The following is an 18,357-nucleotide window of genomic DNA, read 5'->3' as shown; positions in this document are numbered from 1 at the left end:
TGGAGCAGAAGCTGTGTTCCACTCACCAGCAGTCTCAAAATCCTGTGGCGGGGGTCGTGGGTAGGTGGCGGGTGTCAGCCGACCCTGCACTCTAGCTACCCTGTGCTGGTCTGGCCGGAAGAGCCCTGTATAATTTCAATGTATGCCTGGTTATAGGGACTGAACAATTACTCATAACTGGATTAAATTTCTGGTGAAATGTGTGCTCTCAAGTTGTCTGTATACCTGAAGATGTTTTAAAGACTCTAATTAGATTGTATGTTGCACAGTATATTTAACCTCAAATAAGGACATTCAATAATCAATTGGTACAGCAAAGCCTCTATCTATCATGACATACATAATACATACATACAAATAAACATACATACATACATACATACATGCATACATACATACATATGATATTTAGAAAAATTTATGCTAGTCAGCAATTTCTGCTCAAGTATGTGATAAGTATGGACATTGTCATAGGACAGTAGAGGGTTAACTCTAGTCTCCTCATAGTGACAGATTATTCCAGAATCAAAGAACATATACTATATATAGATACTATCATAGTTAGGGTTTTACTCCTGTGAACAGACACCATGACCGAGGCAAGTCTATAAAAACAACATTTCATTGGGGCTGGCTTACAGGTTCAGAGGTTCAGTCTATTATCATCAAGGTGGGAGCATGGCAGTATACAGGCAGGCATGGTGTAGGCAGAGCTGAAAGTTCTACATCTTCATCCAAAGGCTACTAGTGGAATACTGAATTCCAGGCAGCTAGGATGAGGCTCTTATGCCCACACCCACAGTGACACACCCACTCCAACTAGATTATACCTCCAAATGATGCCACTTCCTGGCCCAAGAATATACAAACCATCACAGTCCACTCCCTGGCCCCCATATACTTGTTCAAACACATGAGTCTATGGGGGGGCATACTTAAACATGGCATAGTGCAAAATGCATTTAGTCCAACTTTTAAAGTCCTCATAGTCTATAGTAGTCTCAACAATGTTAAAAATCTAAAGTTCAATGTCTCTTCTGAGATTCATTCGATCACTTATCTGTAATCCCCAAAGAAAGACAGGAAACCAGCTGGGCAAATTCCAAACTCTGCATCTGCATGGCTGATGTCAAAGCGGTCTTCAGATCTCCACTCCTTTTTCATCTTTGTTGACTGCAACAAACTGCTCTCCCTTGGGCTGGTTCCACTTCCTGTTAGCAGCTTTTCTCAGCATGTATCCCATGGCTCTGGCATCCTTAACATCCTTGAGTCTCCAAGGAAATTTCAATGTTACAGCTTCTTGTTTCAGTGTCTGGGATTCCACTTGATCTTTTGGACTCCTCCTAAGGGCCGGCATCACTTCTGCAACTCTGCCCTCTGTAGCAATCTAAGCTCAGATTGATCCACTCCACTATGGGTACTGTTCTTGGTGATCATCCCATGGTACTGACATCTCCAATACACTGGGGTGTTCCACTCCAACTGGGCTTCATCTATAGACTCTAATAGGCTCTCTTCATCGTGCAAAGCCTCAAATCTTTTCATAACCCCTTCAGTACTGGGCCATCAACTATAGCTTCTCCAATGACTTTCCATGACCCCTCACGGTGCCAAGCCTCAGCTATTCTTCATGACACCTTCATGCATTCAAAGCAGTACCACCTGTGTGATTCTTACACATTACCAAGTCCAGCTGCAGAACAAGTTACAACCTTAGCTATCTCTGGAACACAGCTTTTTTGTGCTTCCAGAAAACACTTCAAGAAGATTTCACGTTAGTGATTTCTCTTCTTTTCTTAAAAAATTTTTATTAGATATTTCTTTTATTATTATTTATTAGGTATCTTCTTCATCTGCATTTCCAATGCTATCCCAAAAGTCCCCCATACCCCCATTCCCCTACCCACCCATACCACTTCTTGGCCCTGATGTTCCCCTGTACTAAGGCATATAAAGGTTTGCAAGACCAATGGTCCTCACTTTCCAATGGTGGCCAACTAGGCCATTTTCTGATACATATTCAGCAAGAGACATGAGCTCCAGGGAGTACTGGTTGGTTAATATTGTTATTCTACTTATAGGGTTGCAGACCCCTTTAGCTCCTTGGGTACTTTCTCTAGCTCCAACATTGGGGCCCCTGTGATCCATCCAATAGCTGGCTGTGAGCATCCACTTCTGTGTTTGCTAGGCCCTGGCATAGTCTCACAAGATACAGCTATATCTGGGTCCTGTCAGCAAAATCTTGCTAGTGTAAGCAATGGTGTCAGCGTTTGGAGGCTCATTATGGGATGGATCCCCGGGTATGGCAGTCTCTAGATGGTCCATCCTTTCNTCTCAGCTCCAAACTTTGTCTATGTAACTCCTTCCATGGGTGTTTCATTCCCAATTCTAAGAAGGAGCAAAATGTCCACATTTTGATCTTCATTCTTCTTGAGTTTCATGTGTTTTGCAAATTGTATCTTGTATATTGGGTATTCTAAGTTTCTGGGATAATATCCACTTATCAGTGAGTACATATTATGTGAGTTCTTTTGTGATTGGGATACCTCACTCAGAATGATACCCTCTAGGTCCATCCATTTGCCTAGGAATTCCATAAATTCATTCTTTTTAATAGCTGAGTAGTAAGTACTCCATTATGTAAATATAGCCCCTTTCTGTTATCTATTTCTCTGTTTAGGGACAACTGGGTTCTTTCCAGCTTCTGGCTGTTATAAATACGGCTGCTATGAACATAGTGGAGCATGTGTCCTTCTTAACAGTTGGAACATCTTCTGGATATATGCTCAGGAGAGGTATTGCAGGATCTGTTAGTAGTACTATGTCTAATTTTCTGAGGAACCAACAGACTGATTTTCAGAATGGTTTTACAAGCTTGCAATCCCACCAACAATGGAGGAGTGTTCCTCTTTCTCCAAATCCTCAATAGCATATGTTGTCACCTGAATTTTTGATCTTAGCCATTCTGACTGGTGTGAAGTGGAATCTCAGGGTTGTTTTGATGGAAATAATGGGACATTGGAGCTGATGGCATTTCAGAATATCCAGTGATACAAAGCCGTGCAGAGGCTCAGTGTTTGAAGATTATGAGAGTAGGGATTTTGTGGACAGAATCACAGAATCCTGTGTAACAGAATTTGACCAGGAGGTAGAGTTAGGCAATCAGAAGTAAATGGTAAAGGAATTACATTATGAATATATATGAATATCCTTCCAAATTTCTTCCTTTTTATTTCAAGTTTCTTTTAGAAATTATTTTCTTACTCACAAAAAAATTGTATTTAGTCTTCTTATATATGTGTATGATGCTGACAAATTTCTAAAACACCTTTAAGCATCTGTCTATAATTTTTATTCCGGGAATGTAAGTTCACCTAAGATCAAAATCTGGCAAATCATATATATATATATAGTGCCATTTTCTTTCGAGTTTCAAGTGTTTTTGTAACATTTTTTCTTCATCTGCACTGTTTTACTCTGTATAGATAATATTTCTGATTACACCAGCAGGGTTTGGTGGTGAGCAGTTTACAGCTATTTCCTGTGATTCAAATTAATCTTTCCTGGAGGATAATAGGAGCCTTATAAGATTTAGAGTACATGAAAATTTTAATAGGCTTTGGAAATTCACAAATTTTATAGGATTGAGGAAACACAGAAAATGACAAAATTCAGAATCTTATTTCTCAGATTTATATAAAGGAGGAACTCTTGTAGGAGAGAGGAGATTCTTCAATTGCTTTCTCTTTCCAGGGCATTCAGAACTGATGTTTTCATTAGTCATTATCCATATTTGTATCTAAGACCATGGGAAAATATAGATATTTATGCTGATTCACAACAATGCAAAATTACAGACATGATGTAGCAACAAAATAATTTTATGGTTGGGGACATCACAACATGAGTAAGTTTATTAAAGTGTAGCAGCATTAGGATATTTGATGGTCTTTCTACTTCTATGTTTTGAAAATATTTCTAGGGCTCAAGAGAACAGTTTATCATTAGATCAATCATTTTGTCATTGTTTAATGGCACATGAATAGATCTAAGCTTCCCATCTATGGATTCAAGTTTTTAAGCCCAACCTAGTACCACTAATATGATTATTGCAACTCCAAAAGATTGCTGCAATAGAATGTGTAGAAGAAATTTCTCTGTCCTCCTTGGAAAATGCTTCTGTTACACTGGATTCTGTGATTCTGTCCACAAAATCCTTACTCTCATAACCTTCAAACACTGAGCCTCTGTACAGCTTTGTATCACTGGATATTCTGAAATGCCATCAGATCCAATGTCCCATTATTTCCACGAGTAATATCTGCTGTTCTCGCTACCTCCATCTCTTTGAAAAAGTGTAGGTTTTCCATCCCTTGATGTTGTTCTAAACAGGTGATTCTATTTTATAGATCACACAGAGCTGAATATTTAAAACCTTGTGAAGAATGCTGCCTATAGGCTTGTTCTTTATTCTCCTGTGTATTCGCCCTGTTATGAATCAATACAAAATCAAGAGTATGGTACCCACCAAACTTAGATACAAGTCAATGTTATGGAGACCATACATCAGTTGAAGTTCCTTTAACCCACAAGTCTCTACTGTGTTTCAAGCTGAAACCAAGGAAATAGCACAAATCTATTAGAAATATTGGTCTTCTTCCTGGTGGACTGGTGTATTTCTGATATTTTCTGCTTTTGTTTACTCTTTTAGCTTGAGTGTAAAATATGTTCTACTATATCAATTTTCAACATTTTCTATTTATATTTAATATCATGTAATTGCCTCGGAAATATTTTGATATAATTTTCATTAAATTTCTTTTTATAAGAGTATAAATATTTTTCTCCCTCAAATACTTGATTTTAAACTACAATATCTAATGTGAGCTTATATAAGTATAAGAGTGTCTATTGCAATTCATTGACATTAATTTTGTATCCAAGTAACAAGGCTATACTTAGCTAAGTTTGCTCTCTACCTTGTGTGCAAATAATGAGAAAATGACTGCCTGTTCTATGATGGCCAACATTCATAAGTGTGAGAAATAATTTATTTAAATGCAGTTAAATAGTCAATGGAGTTCTTTTGTGGGAACCTCAGCAATGTGTAAATACTATTGCAAATACCTCACCATTTTTATCCTTTAACTTGAGAATTTTTTTTTCCAGAGATGAGGACTGAACCCAGGGCCTTGTGCTTGCTAGGCAAGTGCTCTACCACTGAGCTAAATCCCCAACCTCTTGAGAAATTTTATATTTTAATCTTTCTCATCTCTTTGGACTGCTTCATATACTGTCAGTTCTGAGATTCAGATGACCTAAATTAGAGCTTAAACATATTACAGGTCTTTAATTGATAACTATTTTTAAAATGAGAATAGAATTACATAATTCCCCCCCCCCATCTCTTTTCTTCCTCTAATCCCTCCTGTGTTCCCAGTCTTGCTGTCTCTCAAATTTTATGGCCTCCTTTTCTTTTATTTGTTGTTACATACTTTTTTCCTGGAATATATAACCTGCTTAAATTTTATAATGTTAACTGTTTGAATATAATTTTGTTGCTGACCTCATGGTATTGGTTAAGCAACTGAGAAGTATTATTTTTGAATAATCATTAAATAATAGGGCGATGTGAATCTTAATTAATTGGCATCTAATTTTTGTATCAACCAAGAAGGGAAAATTATGACATCAGATAGGAATGGTTCCTTTAATCTTATCCTGAATTGAATCAGATTGCTTTTGCCTGCAAAATAATATGTTGAGTGAGGAATGACATTAAATATTCTTTGAATGATCTGGTTTCTCAAGACATTGGCATACATATTCTTCTAATAACTTGAGGAAGTTTGGCATAAAAAGGGTGTTTATGGATATTCAATGTGTGTTATAATAAACAGAACTTGAAAACCTCATTGTATGATTTAGTAGCCATTTATTATCCCCATGTTCTTATACCAGAGTAGGTTGGAGATGAAATATGCTAATATTTATATAGCAGCTCCTTATCTAGATGCATAGTACATTTTCCTGCATGCAGATACTATCCTTTAATCAGAAGATAGTGCAAGACCATCCTTCACATAAATGTTCACGTAATTTGAGTGCAAATGGGTAATTTGGGACCCTAAAAACTAAGAAAGATTGTCAAATTAGGACAGAATTAGCACCTCTCTCTCCCCCTCTCCCTCTCTTCCTCTTTCTCTCTCTGTGTATGTCTGTCTTTCTGTCTGTCTGTCTGTGTGTAAAATATTCTCTTAATAGAAGGGTTGATGTTAAAAGTTAATATTTCATTTGGGCTTGAGAAATGAATAAATGATAAGTTTACTGGTTTCTCTTTCATAGGTGTAGTTCTCTTTCAGAGGTGAGGTTTAGAGATGGATCAGCTGATAAGACTACTTGTTTCTCAGCACTCATATGGTGACTGAAAACTCTCTTTAATTCTAGTTCCATGGCATTAACTTATGTCTGCCATAAGCACTATACCCATTTGGCACACAGTTACATTTTCATGGAAAAACTCATTCTCATACATTAAAGTAAATGAATTTTGAAAAGTTAGACTCAATTAATGCTTATTTTTTTTTAGCCCATTGTGCATTCAGAATGACACATGACATCATGCTATCGTTAAGTTGCTTTTATCAGATATTTGATCAAAACACATGAAAAGGAACAAACACATGCTAACTGATTTTTACTGTGACATGGACTTCAAAGAAAAGTGTATGTTTAGCCCGATGGTGGTGGCACACACCTTTAATCCCAGCATTTGGGAGGCAGAGGCAGGCAGATTTCTGAGTTCAAGGCCAGCCTGGTCTACAGTGTGAGTTCTAGGAGAGCCAGGGCTATTCAGAGAAACCCTGTATTGAAAAACAAAAAAGGAAAAAAAAAAAAAGAAAAGAAAAGAAAAGAAAAAATAATAAACAAAAAGGAAAAAAGAAAAGTGTATGCTGACTTGATCTCTCTTAAAAAAATAGAAACAAAATTATTGTAATACTATTATGAAAACACTAATAGGTTTCTTTCCATTTGAAGTAACTTCTAGTAGGTACAGTTATTTGCTTTCCCCTTGGGTATTCCTCTTCCTAGCTATATAAAGTCTCTGCAGGCTTAGGAATATTCTCCCACTGAAGCCAGTCATTGTAGCTCTATTGGGGAATCCCTTCCACAGACAGACAATAGCTTTTGGGATAATTTCTACTCTGGTTGTTGGTAAATCACATTGGGACTGAGGTGCACAAGGAGGGGAGGGGGCAACATTTGTGCCGTAAATAATAAGCAAAGAAATGAATAAGTTATTTATTTATTTATTTAAGTGCTACGGTTTGATTGCAGGGCTTGAAAATCTCATGCAAATACACTAGCACAGAGATGTAGCAAAATCTTAGAATTAGCATTCTTCTAAGCTCCTCAATACAGTTACCTGGAAACAGCCAGGTATGCCTGACATAGTATAAAAGGGGTTGTTTACCCCCTCCTCTTGCTCTTACACTCTTACACTCTTACCCTCTTAGCCTCTTACTCTCTTCACTTTCTGCCACTTCTCTCTCTAGTTTTCTACTCCTCTTCTTCCTCCCCCCTTTCTTTCTTACTCTATGCATTTCTCAGACTCCACTCTCTCAATTCCCCTCCCCATGCCCTAAATAAACTGTATTCCATACCTTAGCCAACCTATGGGTGGTACCTCAAGGGGGAATTGATGCCTCAGAATGGACCCACAGAGACACCACCTTTATACCTCAACATACTGCACCTATAACCAAACATATTCTGGTTCCTTGTATCTTTTTTTTTTTAAATAAAACACAAAATATCAGGCTAATTTCTTAGGCTAAAGGTTGCCTTTAAGGAGGTAATTGTTTACTTAGGATATGTCTTGTCATCTGCCAATATTCCAACATGTGTGCGCACACACACACACACACACACACACACGCACCCATGCACACACATATGAGGTAAGAAGATGAGGAGTATGTGGTGTGTGTGGGTAGTATCTGAGTGTCTGAAGGATATGGGAATGAATATGATTAAAGCATATGTGCATGAAATTTTCAAAGAATAAATAGCCCACTGTCAGTGTCACAGATGAGCTGTAGAAATCCAGAGGCCCACTGGCATCTACAGTACACAAAGCAGGCAGGCAGAGATCGACACTTAGAAGCCCAGCAATCCCATGGCCTCCCCTCAGCATCATCCACTACAATGTAAAAAATATGTAGTGGTCAGATGGAATTGACAGAGAAACTGAATAGATTGATTATTAGGAAGAGAGCAAGAACTACAAATATGAGGGTATAGAGGTATATCCTGCTGAGTGAATCCAGCCTTGGACTTCAGGCCATGGCAATATCCCAGCTGATACAGGCCCTGAAGAAGATATCTGGTGCTGTGGCCATGCATAAGCATGGTTCTCTGTCCATGTCTGTGGCTCATATTACCACTAAAAATCAATTAGATATCCCTGGTCTGGACTGCAACCTTGGCACACAGTTCAACGGATGTGCAGAGCTGATCCCACCTTTCACCTGCTGCAGCCCTTTGGAAAATATGTTCAGCACCTCACATGTGCATCATAGTAGAACTTGGCCCTGCAGTGAGGTTATAGGTGAGCCAGCCTAGAGTGTGAGAATGTGAGTGTGACAGTGAGATTGAGAGAGCTGTCCCTGCCACTTACCTTGTTTGGGGTATCTCATCCTCACCATCTGAGGCAGTCAGGGGAGCTGGCATCAGAGTCAGGAGTATGGGAGTACCTTCTCCATCCTTAACCAGTTGTAGCACTCAGGAAAATGGACCCAGCATCTTGACTGGGACCAACAGTAGAGCTGGCTCTGTTCTTCTGGGTGAGCCATGAGATCTGGAAGTCTGACTGTTTGCCTTGTTGTCTGCAACACTGGGTCATGCAACTGGGGCAATGCTGGAGAACGTGCCCTCGTGGTGCAGGAAAAATATAGTTATCCAGGTACTCAACTCAGTTACCAACCAATTCAAATCCAGGATATCGAGTTGGTCCACCCCAACATCTATCTAATCTATGAAATTCTGGAATATGGGACAAAGTTGTTCCTGCAGATCCAAAACTGCAGGATATCCATGACAAAGGGCAATGAATGGCAGTTGTCTCAGTGAGGATCCAGTAACGATGGTATAATAGAATCCAGATGCCTTGAAATGATGCATTGAAATGAACCTTTTCAAGCAAAATGTGTGGGAAAAAAGGTACTCAATGAGACATATTGTGATGTACGATAGCTTCCTCAATGAGATGTTTCCCTTTTTTTTAACCTTTCTTTTTTGTAATTTTGAGTTTTTTTTTTTTTTCCATTGGAGGAAGGATGTAAGGACCAAGGGTATATACAAAGGGAAAGAAATATTAGTGGAGATGTGTTGCTAATGTGAATTTCATAAAAATTAATATAAAGTAAAAAAAATACTTGTATTTAACCCATTAAGCCATAAAAGTGTAGAAGCCTTTTCTTTCTCTAATATGATAAAGGCTAAAGCTTATTTTTCATCCTGAATGAGTAAATTTTTTTGGAGCTGGCCTTGGGCTTTAGTTCCATATGCATATATGTAGGATGTATAAGTATGTAAATAGATTAGACCGATTATTGGACCTAACAAGCAAGTATGTGATAATGAATGTATATTATGGAAATATGTGTGTTTATGCATATTTGCTTATGTAAAAAATTTTCCTTCTGCAAGAGTGACTCACTTCTTGTGGTTTAATAAAAGTTTATTGGCCTGAACCTCCTTCTAGCCAAGCAAGCTAGAATTCAGTTTTCTTGGCAATAGAGAAAAAAAACAAAAACAAAAAAAACAAAAACAAAAACAAAAAAACCTCGAGAAATTAATCCTTTACTCAATCCTCTGCTATTATGCAACCAATGTTGGTCATGCAAACCAGCAATTTTTAAACATAGAATAAGGAACTTTCTAGGTATATTTAGAAGCTATCAACAAATATTAAGTATAGTTAGAGAGCTATAAGGCCAGAAATCATCAGACTTGAAAACTCTCAAGAGACCATCAGTCCTTAGAGCAAATATTATATCCAATGCTTCCTCTGACTACTGGCTAGGATTTTGGAAAAGGAATTGGGATTTATAGAACATTCAAGGAAGAATAGCTTTTAAGAATTAATCTCAAATACTTTGGATGTTTTAAGGATTCCTAATGCTGTAGAACTCCTATACACATTATATTTTCCCTCTTTTAATTAAGATACAATAAAATATAAAAATCAATACATAGATGGAATAATTTCAAATATCGAAAACTTAACAATGAAAGACATCTAAAGTATGCTTAAACTATTTTAAAAATTGCTTTGGTGTACAAGGACCATGTACATGATACTTATAAATAACACCAAAAAAAATAAGAAGATAAAAACAATAAGAGCTTAGCCACAGCACACCACAACATTTATTCATAGGAATATCCAAATCAGAAGAATGTGAACTGGCTGATACTAAATTGCTCACATGAATACTAGCTGAAGGAAAAGGGACTCTTAATTTGGGAACAGAAATAGTGTTATCTCTATGAAACAAAGTTTTCAAGGCAGCTCAACTATTCCCTAGAGTACTGACATTAAAGGTGCATTACATACTAAGGGCATCCATGTTTATGTAGTTTGCTCCTGAAATCCATAACTTATGGGAAGTCTTTTGCTAAAATAACTGATATGTATAAAATATAGAAAGAGTGGGCATAACTAGTGAGTAATACGGAAAGAAGAGGGTCTCTCAAGTGATAGTTAGCTTATATGTGAGGAAGAACTGCATTTCTGGAAATAACCATGCCAACGTTGCAGTACCACTTCTGTTCATAATGAAAAAGAGCAAAGGATAATTATATGCTAAATATTTTTATTGACATTATTCTACTATAGGAATGACTTTGAAGTCATCTGTCTTCTTTTCACCTGAAATAAGTAAACAAACAAACAAACAAACAAACATACAAAGTCTGGGGGCAGAAATATACAATGTGTAATTTCAACATGCCCTAAATATCTTTTAGTTTCTTGGATAACTCTGTTAGAGTTGGACAGTTGACTGAGAGTGAATTTAAATCACATACACCATAGAAATATAAAGACTATTCATGTTTTGGATGTATCCATGATCTATGTCTCTAGGAGCAGGGTGGTCATCACTGGAGTTTGGAGCATGGAAGGAAGAATGAGGCATTTAATTACCTTCTCTCTGGTAAGGACACAGATGGTTATGCAAAAAGTGACCATAGGTAACTTGGTTGTTCATTGTTTCCATGCTGGGGTGGGCCTTGATGGTTTCCTGACTGAGGAGGTCTCTGAGGGCCTCCCTGTGGGGATGGGCCTTGTTGGTTTCCAGGCTGAGGAAGTCTCTGTGGGCCTCCCTGTGGGGGTGGGTCTTGTTGATTTCCAGGCTGAGGAGGTCTCTGAGGGCCTCCCTGTGGGGGTGGGCCTCCCTGTCGCGGTGGGCCATGTTGGTTCATAACTGACTTTTTGCTAGACCAACAGTTCCTGTATCTGCCTTGCCTTTTACCTACATCATCACTTCTGACAAAGGAGAGTATTTCAAATCACCACCCAAACAATTATTATGAAGGCTAGTAGGAAATATAGTAAATATTTTAAATATATATTCTCTATTTTACTCTGATTAGTTAGTGTGCATTCATGGGGTACTAATGGGTTGAGAGGAAGGAGTGTGGACTGCTCAGATCTAGGAGAGGTAGAGTATTCTGTAACTTTTGGAATGTATTTGGAAGGTATAGACAATTAGTCTGTATAGCAGACTGTGCCAAATAGACATGAAATAAAAATACCAAGTATATTTTTTGGTATTTGAATATATGTTTGGGCAATGGTGAAAAAATCAGTATGAAGTATTATGAGCTCTAATGTTTTCAAAATATCCTGTTCTCATATAGAAAGCCTAACCCTATTACTGTGAATTATGGTCATGTTTAGAGAATGAGATTTCCCTATTTAATTTTATTTTTTTTAGAAACTTAATAAAGCAAAATGAATCTCTTCAGATACAATGAAATAGATAACGGAATTCTCAGGCATTCTCAGATGAAATGATATTGAAACACACAGGTCACACAAGAAGTGCATTCATAGAATAAAAGTCCATATGGGAAAATGCTAATGAGATCACACCCTGGTATCTAAAGAAAGGGTTTGCTGATTCAAATGTACTTGTGGAATAGTAAAAGTGGTCTTGCACCATCAGAGACTATGTGAAAAAATTAACTTTTAACTAAATTTATATGTGATTTCTTTTTGTATATTTGGAAGCCCCAGAAAACAAATATGAAATAACCTTATAGGAGAATGGAAAAGTCATTAATCATATGACAATAATAATTTAAAATCCATAGTTAAGGCACAGGGATTAGTTATGGGATTTAGCACCCATTGGGTTCATAAGAAAGCATTTTCTGAGACCTGTTCATTCCTTACGTCTCTATAACTGCATCTTCTCTGTGGTTCTTCCATAATTTGCTGGCAGTGCACCTTGTGAGTTTCTACAAACATTTTTTTTCAAAAACCAAACTAAACCAAACCAAATCAAACCAAACCAAAAATAGTATTTTTCTCATGTAAATCAAGTTGGGGGAGACCAAAGAAGGAATATCACACTGGAGGATTATACATAAGCTACTCCAGTGATTCATGATGCAACAATCCAAGAGAAAGTGTGATTTCCATGTAAAAGGTGACTTGTTATTATACCTTCTAAATGCTTTGTCTCTTGGAACTTTTCTTACCTAAAATTCTGCATTAAGATACTCAGTCAGAATCATTCATCTCCAGTTCCTTCCATCCAAGGTTGACAGAACCATCAAAACAATTAGTAACATACATAGAATAATAGTTCTGTACATTTGAGTCTATGAGGACAATGAGTCATAGGGAGATAGTTATGATTGTACCTATCCACAGAGTAACACCAATTGCCAAAACTGTCTTCTTTGCAATATATGGACAATTACTTGAGGAAATCCATCAGCTTGATGACCCATCTGATTTCATATTATGTGTAGCATAGCACAGTTATGTGGAATTCCTGTAATCTATATTTTCAATGAAAAATAATCTGAACTGACAATCATGCACCTAGCCTTAATCTATTGTCCAGATTTAATATGAAGTTTGTCTTCTTATTTTCATAGACACATAATCCCAACTTTAACTTTTTAAAAATATTCCTCAATTGTCCACCAAGCCCATAAGAACATAGAGTAATGATACAAGTCTTTAAAATGTAAAATATTGTTTTAATGGAAGGTAGAATCAGTACATGTTATCCACATTCATTTAATGTGGAAGGCAGAACATATTTTAGGGAAAAAAAAACAAGCAAAACAGACAATAGATAAAACCTGCTATCAAAGAATATTTTGCTTCCAAACATTGATTAAAAATTAAACACTACTTCCAGGTAATATAAAATGTCTCACATGTTTCTAGACTTGGGCAATGAAAAAGGATGATGGCCAATTTGAGGCCAGCCTAGACAATACATTGAATCCATTTTAACATGTAAACAAAATAGAATAACAAAACAGATATTTGAATGTTGTAGTAAATCACCAACTCCAATAAGTCCATCCTAAAAACACAAAACTCAGTCATAAGGTGCATGCCTAGATTGGACTGATATACCAATATACAACTCTATTCTCCAACAATGTGATCACTTGCTACTTGTGGATCCTCCAGGCCACATGGTTATGCTCCATATTCCTTCTACCTACTCTACCTCCATCTTCTTCTCTCTCTTCTGTCTTTTTATCTCCACTTGCTCCTTCCTCTCTCACACTCTCTAAAAGTCCCAGTCCTAACTTTTCCTTCCACTGCCCAATCCCAGACTCTACCCTTAGTTTAACCAGTTAAAATGGGGGAAAGGTTCACTTGATATCACCTGAGTATATGATATACTAATTGTCTGGGAAATACCCTTTTGAGGAAGCAGGATTAGATTAAAAATACAAACAACACTAGCTCATATTTCTCACTTTCTGTCCAATTAAAAGGCTGTTTTCTCTCAGATATAAATTGAACACAACTATTACTATTCTTCAATTTATAAAGTATAAGAAACACTGAAATTCTTAACACTCAGTCCAACTTTTTTGTTAATTAGATAAAGCACTATGCTATCTATCCATATTTAATAGGCTTACAACCTTACTAGAATTATGTCCTTCTTTTAGATTGTATACCATTTAACAACCATCCTCTCAAACCTATACCATCTTTTACAGTGCTAAACAGCTTGGCTATGAGATTACATGCAGTCTTCAACCCTATCAAAAATCTGCGAATTGCTTAAATATTACCTGGAAATATAAAGAGAACAAAATATAATTTCCAAAAGTTAACCAATTTATAGACACAACTGATCACTGGGACACTCTCTCATTCTTCAAAACACTGGAGCAGGAGTATTCATCTTTCTGGCCCCAAACCATCTGATAGACCTTTGTGATACAGGATTGTGAAGGACTCCTTATGCTCTCTTGCAGAGATTATCAGTCATTAATTTTCCTCAACACTATTTTATCTACAGATGAATTTAAGGCATTCTTGCCTAGGGTCTGTTTTACCACAAATGGAGCAACTCCACTGAAGCTCAATTTCTCATTTGAATACAAGAAAGGGGTACTGTGTGGAGCACACATGTCCCTAGTAAAATAATCATTAATAAAGAAATGGCCAAAAATTCATATTCTATCGAATTCTGATACCTTTGGAGACTATCTATCATTGCTAAGCCTTCTTGAACTGTAAAGCCTTGACTACTCTCAGACATTTCTAATTAAAATATCTCGGAAACTCACTTTTAATTAAATGAGAACCATGAATTTGCTATCTGACTCTTAACTTGTATTGCTTAATTATCTAAAAAGTGTTTGTAATAGAATTTACACAAGTAGTAGGATAAACTTTCTATGCTTAAATGTGTTGAATAGGCACACGGCCTATATAAGAGTAACAATATTAATCCCAATTTTATATCAACATAAGAGACTCATTGCAATGAAAAAACTTAAATCTTTATCAAACTAAATTCTGTACCAACATAAGAAACTATACTTTCAACTTTGCACCCATTATAAATATTTCTACCCTTGTAAGATATGGCTATGTAATGTTTTATTTAAAAGTAATTTGATAACATATCACTATTTGTCTATTTATTTAATTTCTTTGAAATACTATAACCCCCCTTTTTTTTCTTCCAACTCACTCTCCTCCGAAGAAGAAAGCATAGAGAAAGGGTAGAAAGAAAAGGTAGAAACCTCTGAGTCTATGCTCTCTAGTTCCATCCCTGTCCAATGCCATGCAATTTGTAAATTATGCTTTAAATGACATATCTTTAATTCATAAAATAACCTGATCCATCCTACACAACACAAAGAACCAGGATGATGATTTTCTTTTGCCTGCTTCCAGCTCAATTGGGGCAAAGAAATTTGGGGGCCAAAAGGTAAATAGGAAAATTGAATTAGTCAAAGGAGAACTTGCTGGCATTATTTGCCTTCTAGTCAGTATATGCTGAGAAACTAACTGCATACCAGACATCATGGCTATGAGAATTTTAAAGGCAAGTTAGGTGAGCTAGATGTTCTGAAATAGTTCTGGAAAGAAGTCTTTGGAAGAAACAGGTTCAATGTAGTTGAGGTAGAATCAAACAAGGAGCAGGAATGGAAAGTTCTAGAATCTCAGCATCCTGGAGTGTCAGTCTTATCAGGGCTGTCATCCTCTTCTTACAACATCTGGAATAACAACAATATTAAAAACCTGAAGACCCAGAAAATCCATGGGACTAACTTTCCAAACAAAAAGTACTCATGGATGTATCCATGGCTCCAACTAGATATGTAGCAGAGGATTGCCTTAACTGTCATCAATGTGAGGTCAGGCCCTTGGTCCTGTGAAGGCTCGAAACCACAGCATAAGGCGATGCTAGAGCAGTGAGTTGGGAATAGGGTTTAATGGATTTTGGAGCACCTGAATAGAGGCAAAGTAGAGAAGGTTGGGATGGGGTATTGCAGAGGGGAAAATGGAAAGAAAGACAACATTTGAAATGTAAATAAAATAACCAATTTGAAAAAAAAAAAAAAGAAAATATCGTTAAGAATCACTTGGTCTTTCCCTATCCATTTGATTGGATCTCTGTAGAACAATTAAGATATATTCTCTTGTAGTGATGTAATATGTACAAAGAGATGATTTCTTTTTTTTTTCAAGCTAACAGCCGTTTTTTGATAAATGCACAAAATAATAAAGACAAGTGAAAAAATTTATATTAGATTGGTTTTTTGTTATGTTATGTTATTTTGTATTTATTTTTTATTTATTATTTCAATGTATGAATCAAGATTATGTAGAACTACTCAGACTTTGTGATTTAGGTTATAATATCATTAGCAACAATTTTTGCCACTTTGAATATCTTCCTACATATTTGAATCTCAATAGTCTCATCTGTATAATGAGCCTATGTAAACATGCAAGTGAACCATATATTGAGAGGTTTAATTGAGCTAAAGTGATCTAAAGTCTTAGCATTGATTTTTTTTAAGGATATTAGTTTATTTAACATTTTGTCATCCGTCTGTGCATGTGCTGTCTGTGGAAGCTTGTCAAAAAACAAGTAAAGTACATGAGGTAAAGAAAGCAATTATCCTTACTGAAGATGACATTTTTAGTGGGCCAGAAACAGCCTTTAAAAAAATAACTAAAAATAATTATAATACTTTATATAATATTTATACTGTAAAATCTTAGAATAGTAAATCATATTTCTTTAACACATATGAATGACAATCTATTAGTCAACGGAAAGATAATTATAATAAGTATTTGTTTTGACATTCATACTTCTGCTTCACAGAGATGTCCACAGCATGGCTCTCTATCTTTATATCTTTTTTTTTTCTAAAATTTTTCAGTAGGTATTTTCCTCATTTACATTTCCAATGCTATCCCAAAAGTCCCCCATACCTGCCCCCCCCCACTCCCCTACCCACCCACTCTCACTTTTTGGCCCTGGTGTTCCCCTGTAGTGGGGCATATAAAGTTTGCAAGTCCATTGGGACTCTCTTTTCAGTGATGGCCGACTAGGCTATCTTTTGATGCATATGCAGCTAGAGTCAAGAGATCCAAGGTATTGGTTAGTTCATAATGTTGTTCCACCTAGAGGGTTGCAGACCCCTTTAGCTCCTTGGGTACTTTCTCTAGCTCCTCCATTGGGGGCCCTGTGATCCATCCAATAGCTGACTTTGAGCATCCACTTCTGTGTTTGCTAGGCCCTGGCATAGTCTCACAAGAGACAGATATATCTGGGTCCTTTCAGCAAAATCTTGCTAGTGTATGCAATGGTGTCAGCGTTTGGAAGCTGTTTATGGGATGAATCACTGGGTATGGCAGTCTCTAGATGGTCCATCCTTTTGAATCAGCTCCAAACTTTGTCTCTGTAACTCCTTCCATGGGTGTTCTGTTCCCTATTCTAAGAAGGGGCAAAGTGTCCACACTTTGGTCTTCATTCTTCTTGAGTTTAATGTGTTTAGCAAATTGTATCTTATATCTTGGGTATCCTAAGTTTCTGGGCTAATATCCACTTATCAGTGAGTACATATTGAGTGAGTTCCTTTGTGATTGGGTTACCTCACTCAGGATAATGCCCTCCAGGTCCATCCATTTGCCTAGGAATTTCATAAATTCATTCTTTTTAATAGCTGAGCAGTACTCCATTGTGTAAATGTACCACAATTTCTGCATCCATTCCTCTGATGAGGGGCATCTGGGTTCTTTCCAGCTTCTGGCAATTATAAATAAGGCTGCTATGAACATAGTGGAACATGGGTTCTTCTTACCGGTTGGAACATTTTCTGGATATATGCCCATGAGAGGTATTGTGGGATCCTCTGGTAGTACTATATCCAATTTTCTGAGGAACCTCCAGACTGATTTCCAGTGTGGTTTTACAAGCTTGCAATCCCACCAACAACGGAGGAGTCTTCCACTTTCTGCACATCCTCGCCAGCATCTGCTGTCACCTGAATTTTTTGATCTTAGCCATTCTGACTGGTGTGAGGTGGAATCTCAGGGTTGTTTTGATTTGCATTTCCTGATGATTAAGGATATTGAACATTTTTTTCAGGTGATTCTCTGCCATTCGGTATTCCTCAGGTGAGAATTCTTTGTTCAGCTCTAAGCCCCAGTTTTTTAATGGGGTTATGTGATTTTCTGGAGTCCACCTTCTTGAGTTCTTTATATATATTGGATATTAGTCCCCTATCTGATTTAGGATAGGTAAAGATCCTTTCCCAATTTGTTGG

The 18,357-nt window shown here is 36.9% G+C and overlaps 1 protein-coding gene across 1 annotated transcript in view; it reads right to left on the bottom strand.

Moving 5' to 3' along the window:
* Positions 1-11,238: 11,238 nt before the first annotated feature.
* LOC110289047 (proline-rich proteoglycan 2-like) overlaps positions 11,239-18,357 on the bottom strand; it is a 15,803-nt gene continuing 8,684 nt past the window's right edge. The window contains exon 6 of the mRNA XM_021155252.1: positions 11,239-11,436. Within this exon, the coding sequence (XP_021010911.1) occupies positions 11,239-11,436 (198 nt within the window). The remainder of the gene's footprint in view (positions 11,437-18,357) is intronic.

Source organism: Mus caroli, unplaced genomic scaffold (genome assembly GCF_900094665.2).
Source record: "Mus caroli unplaced genomic scaffold, CAROLI_EIJ_v1.1 scaffold_10885_U2_1, whole genome shotgun sequence".
Taxonomy (NCBI): domain Eukaryota; kingdom Metazoa; phylum Chordata; class Mammalia; order Rodentia; family Muridae; genus Mus; species Mus caroli.
The sequence above is the reverse complement of the archived record's forward strand: the minus strand, read 5'-3'. Positions and strand labels throughout refer to the sequence as shown.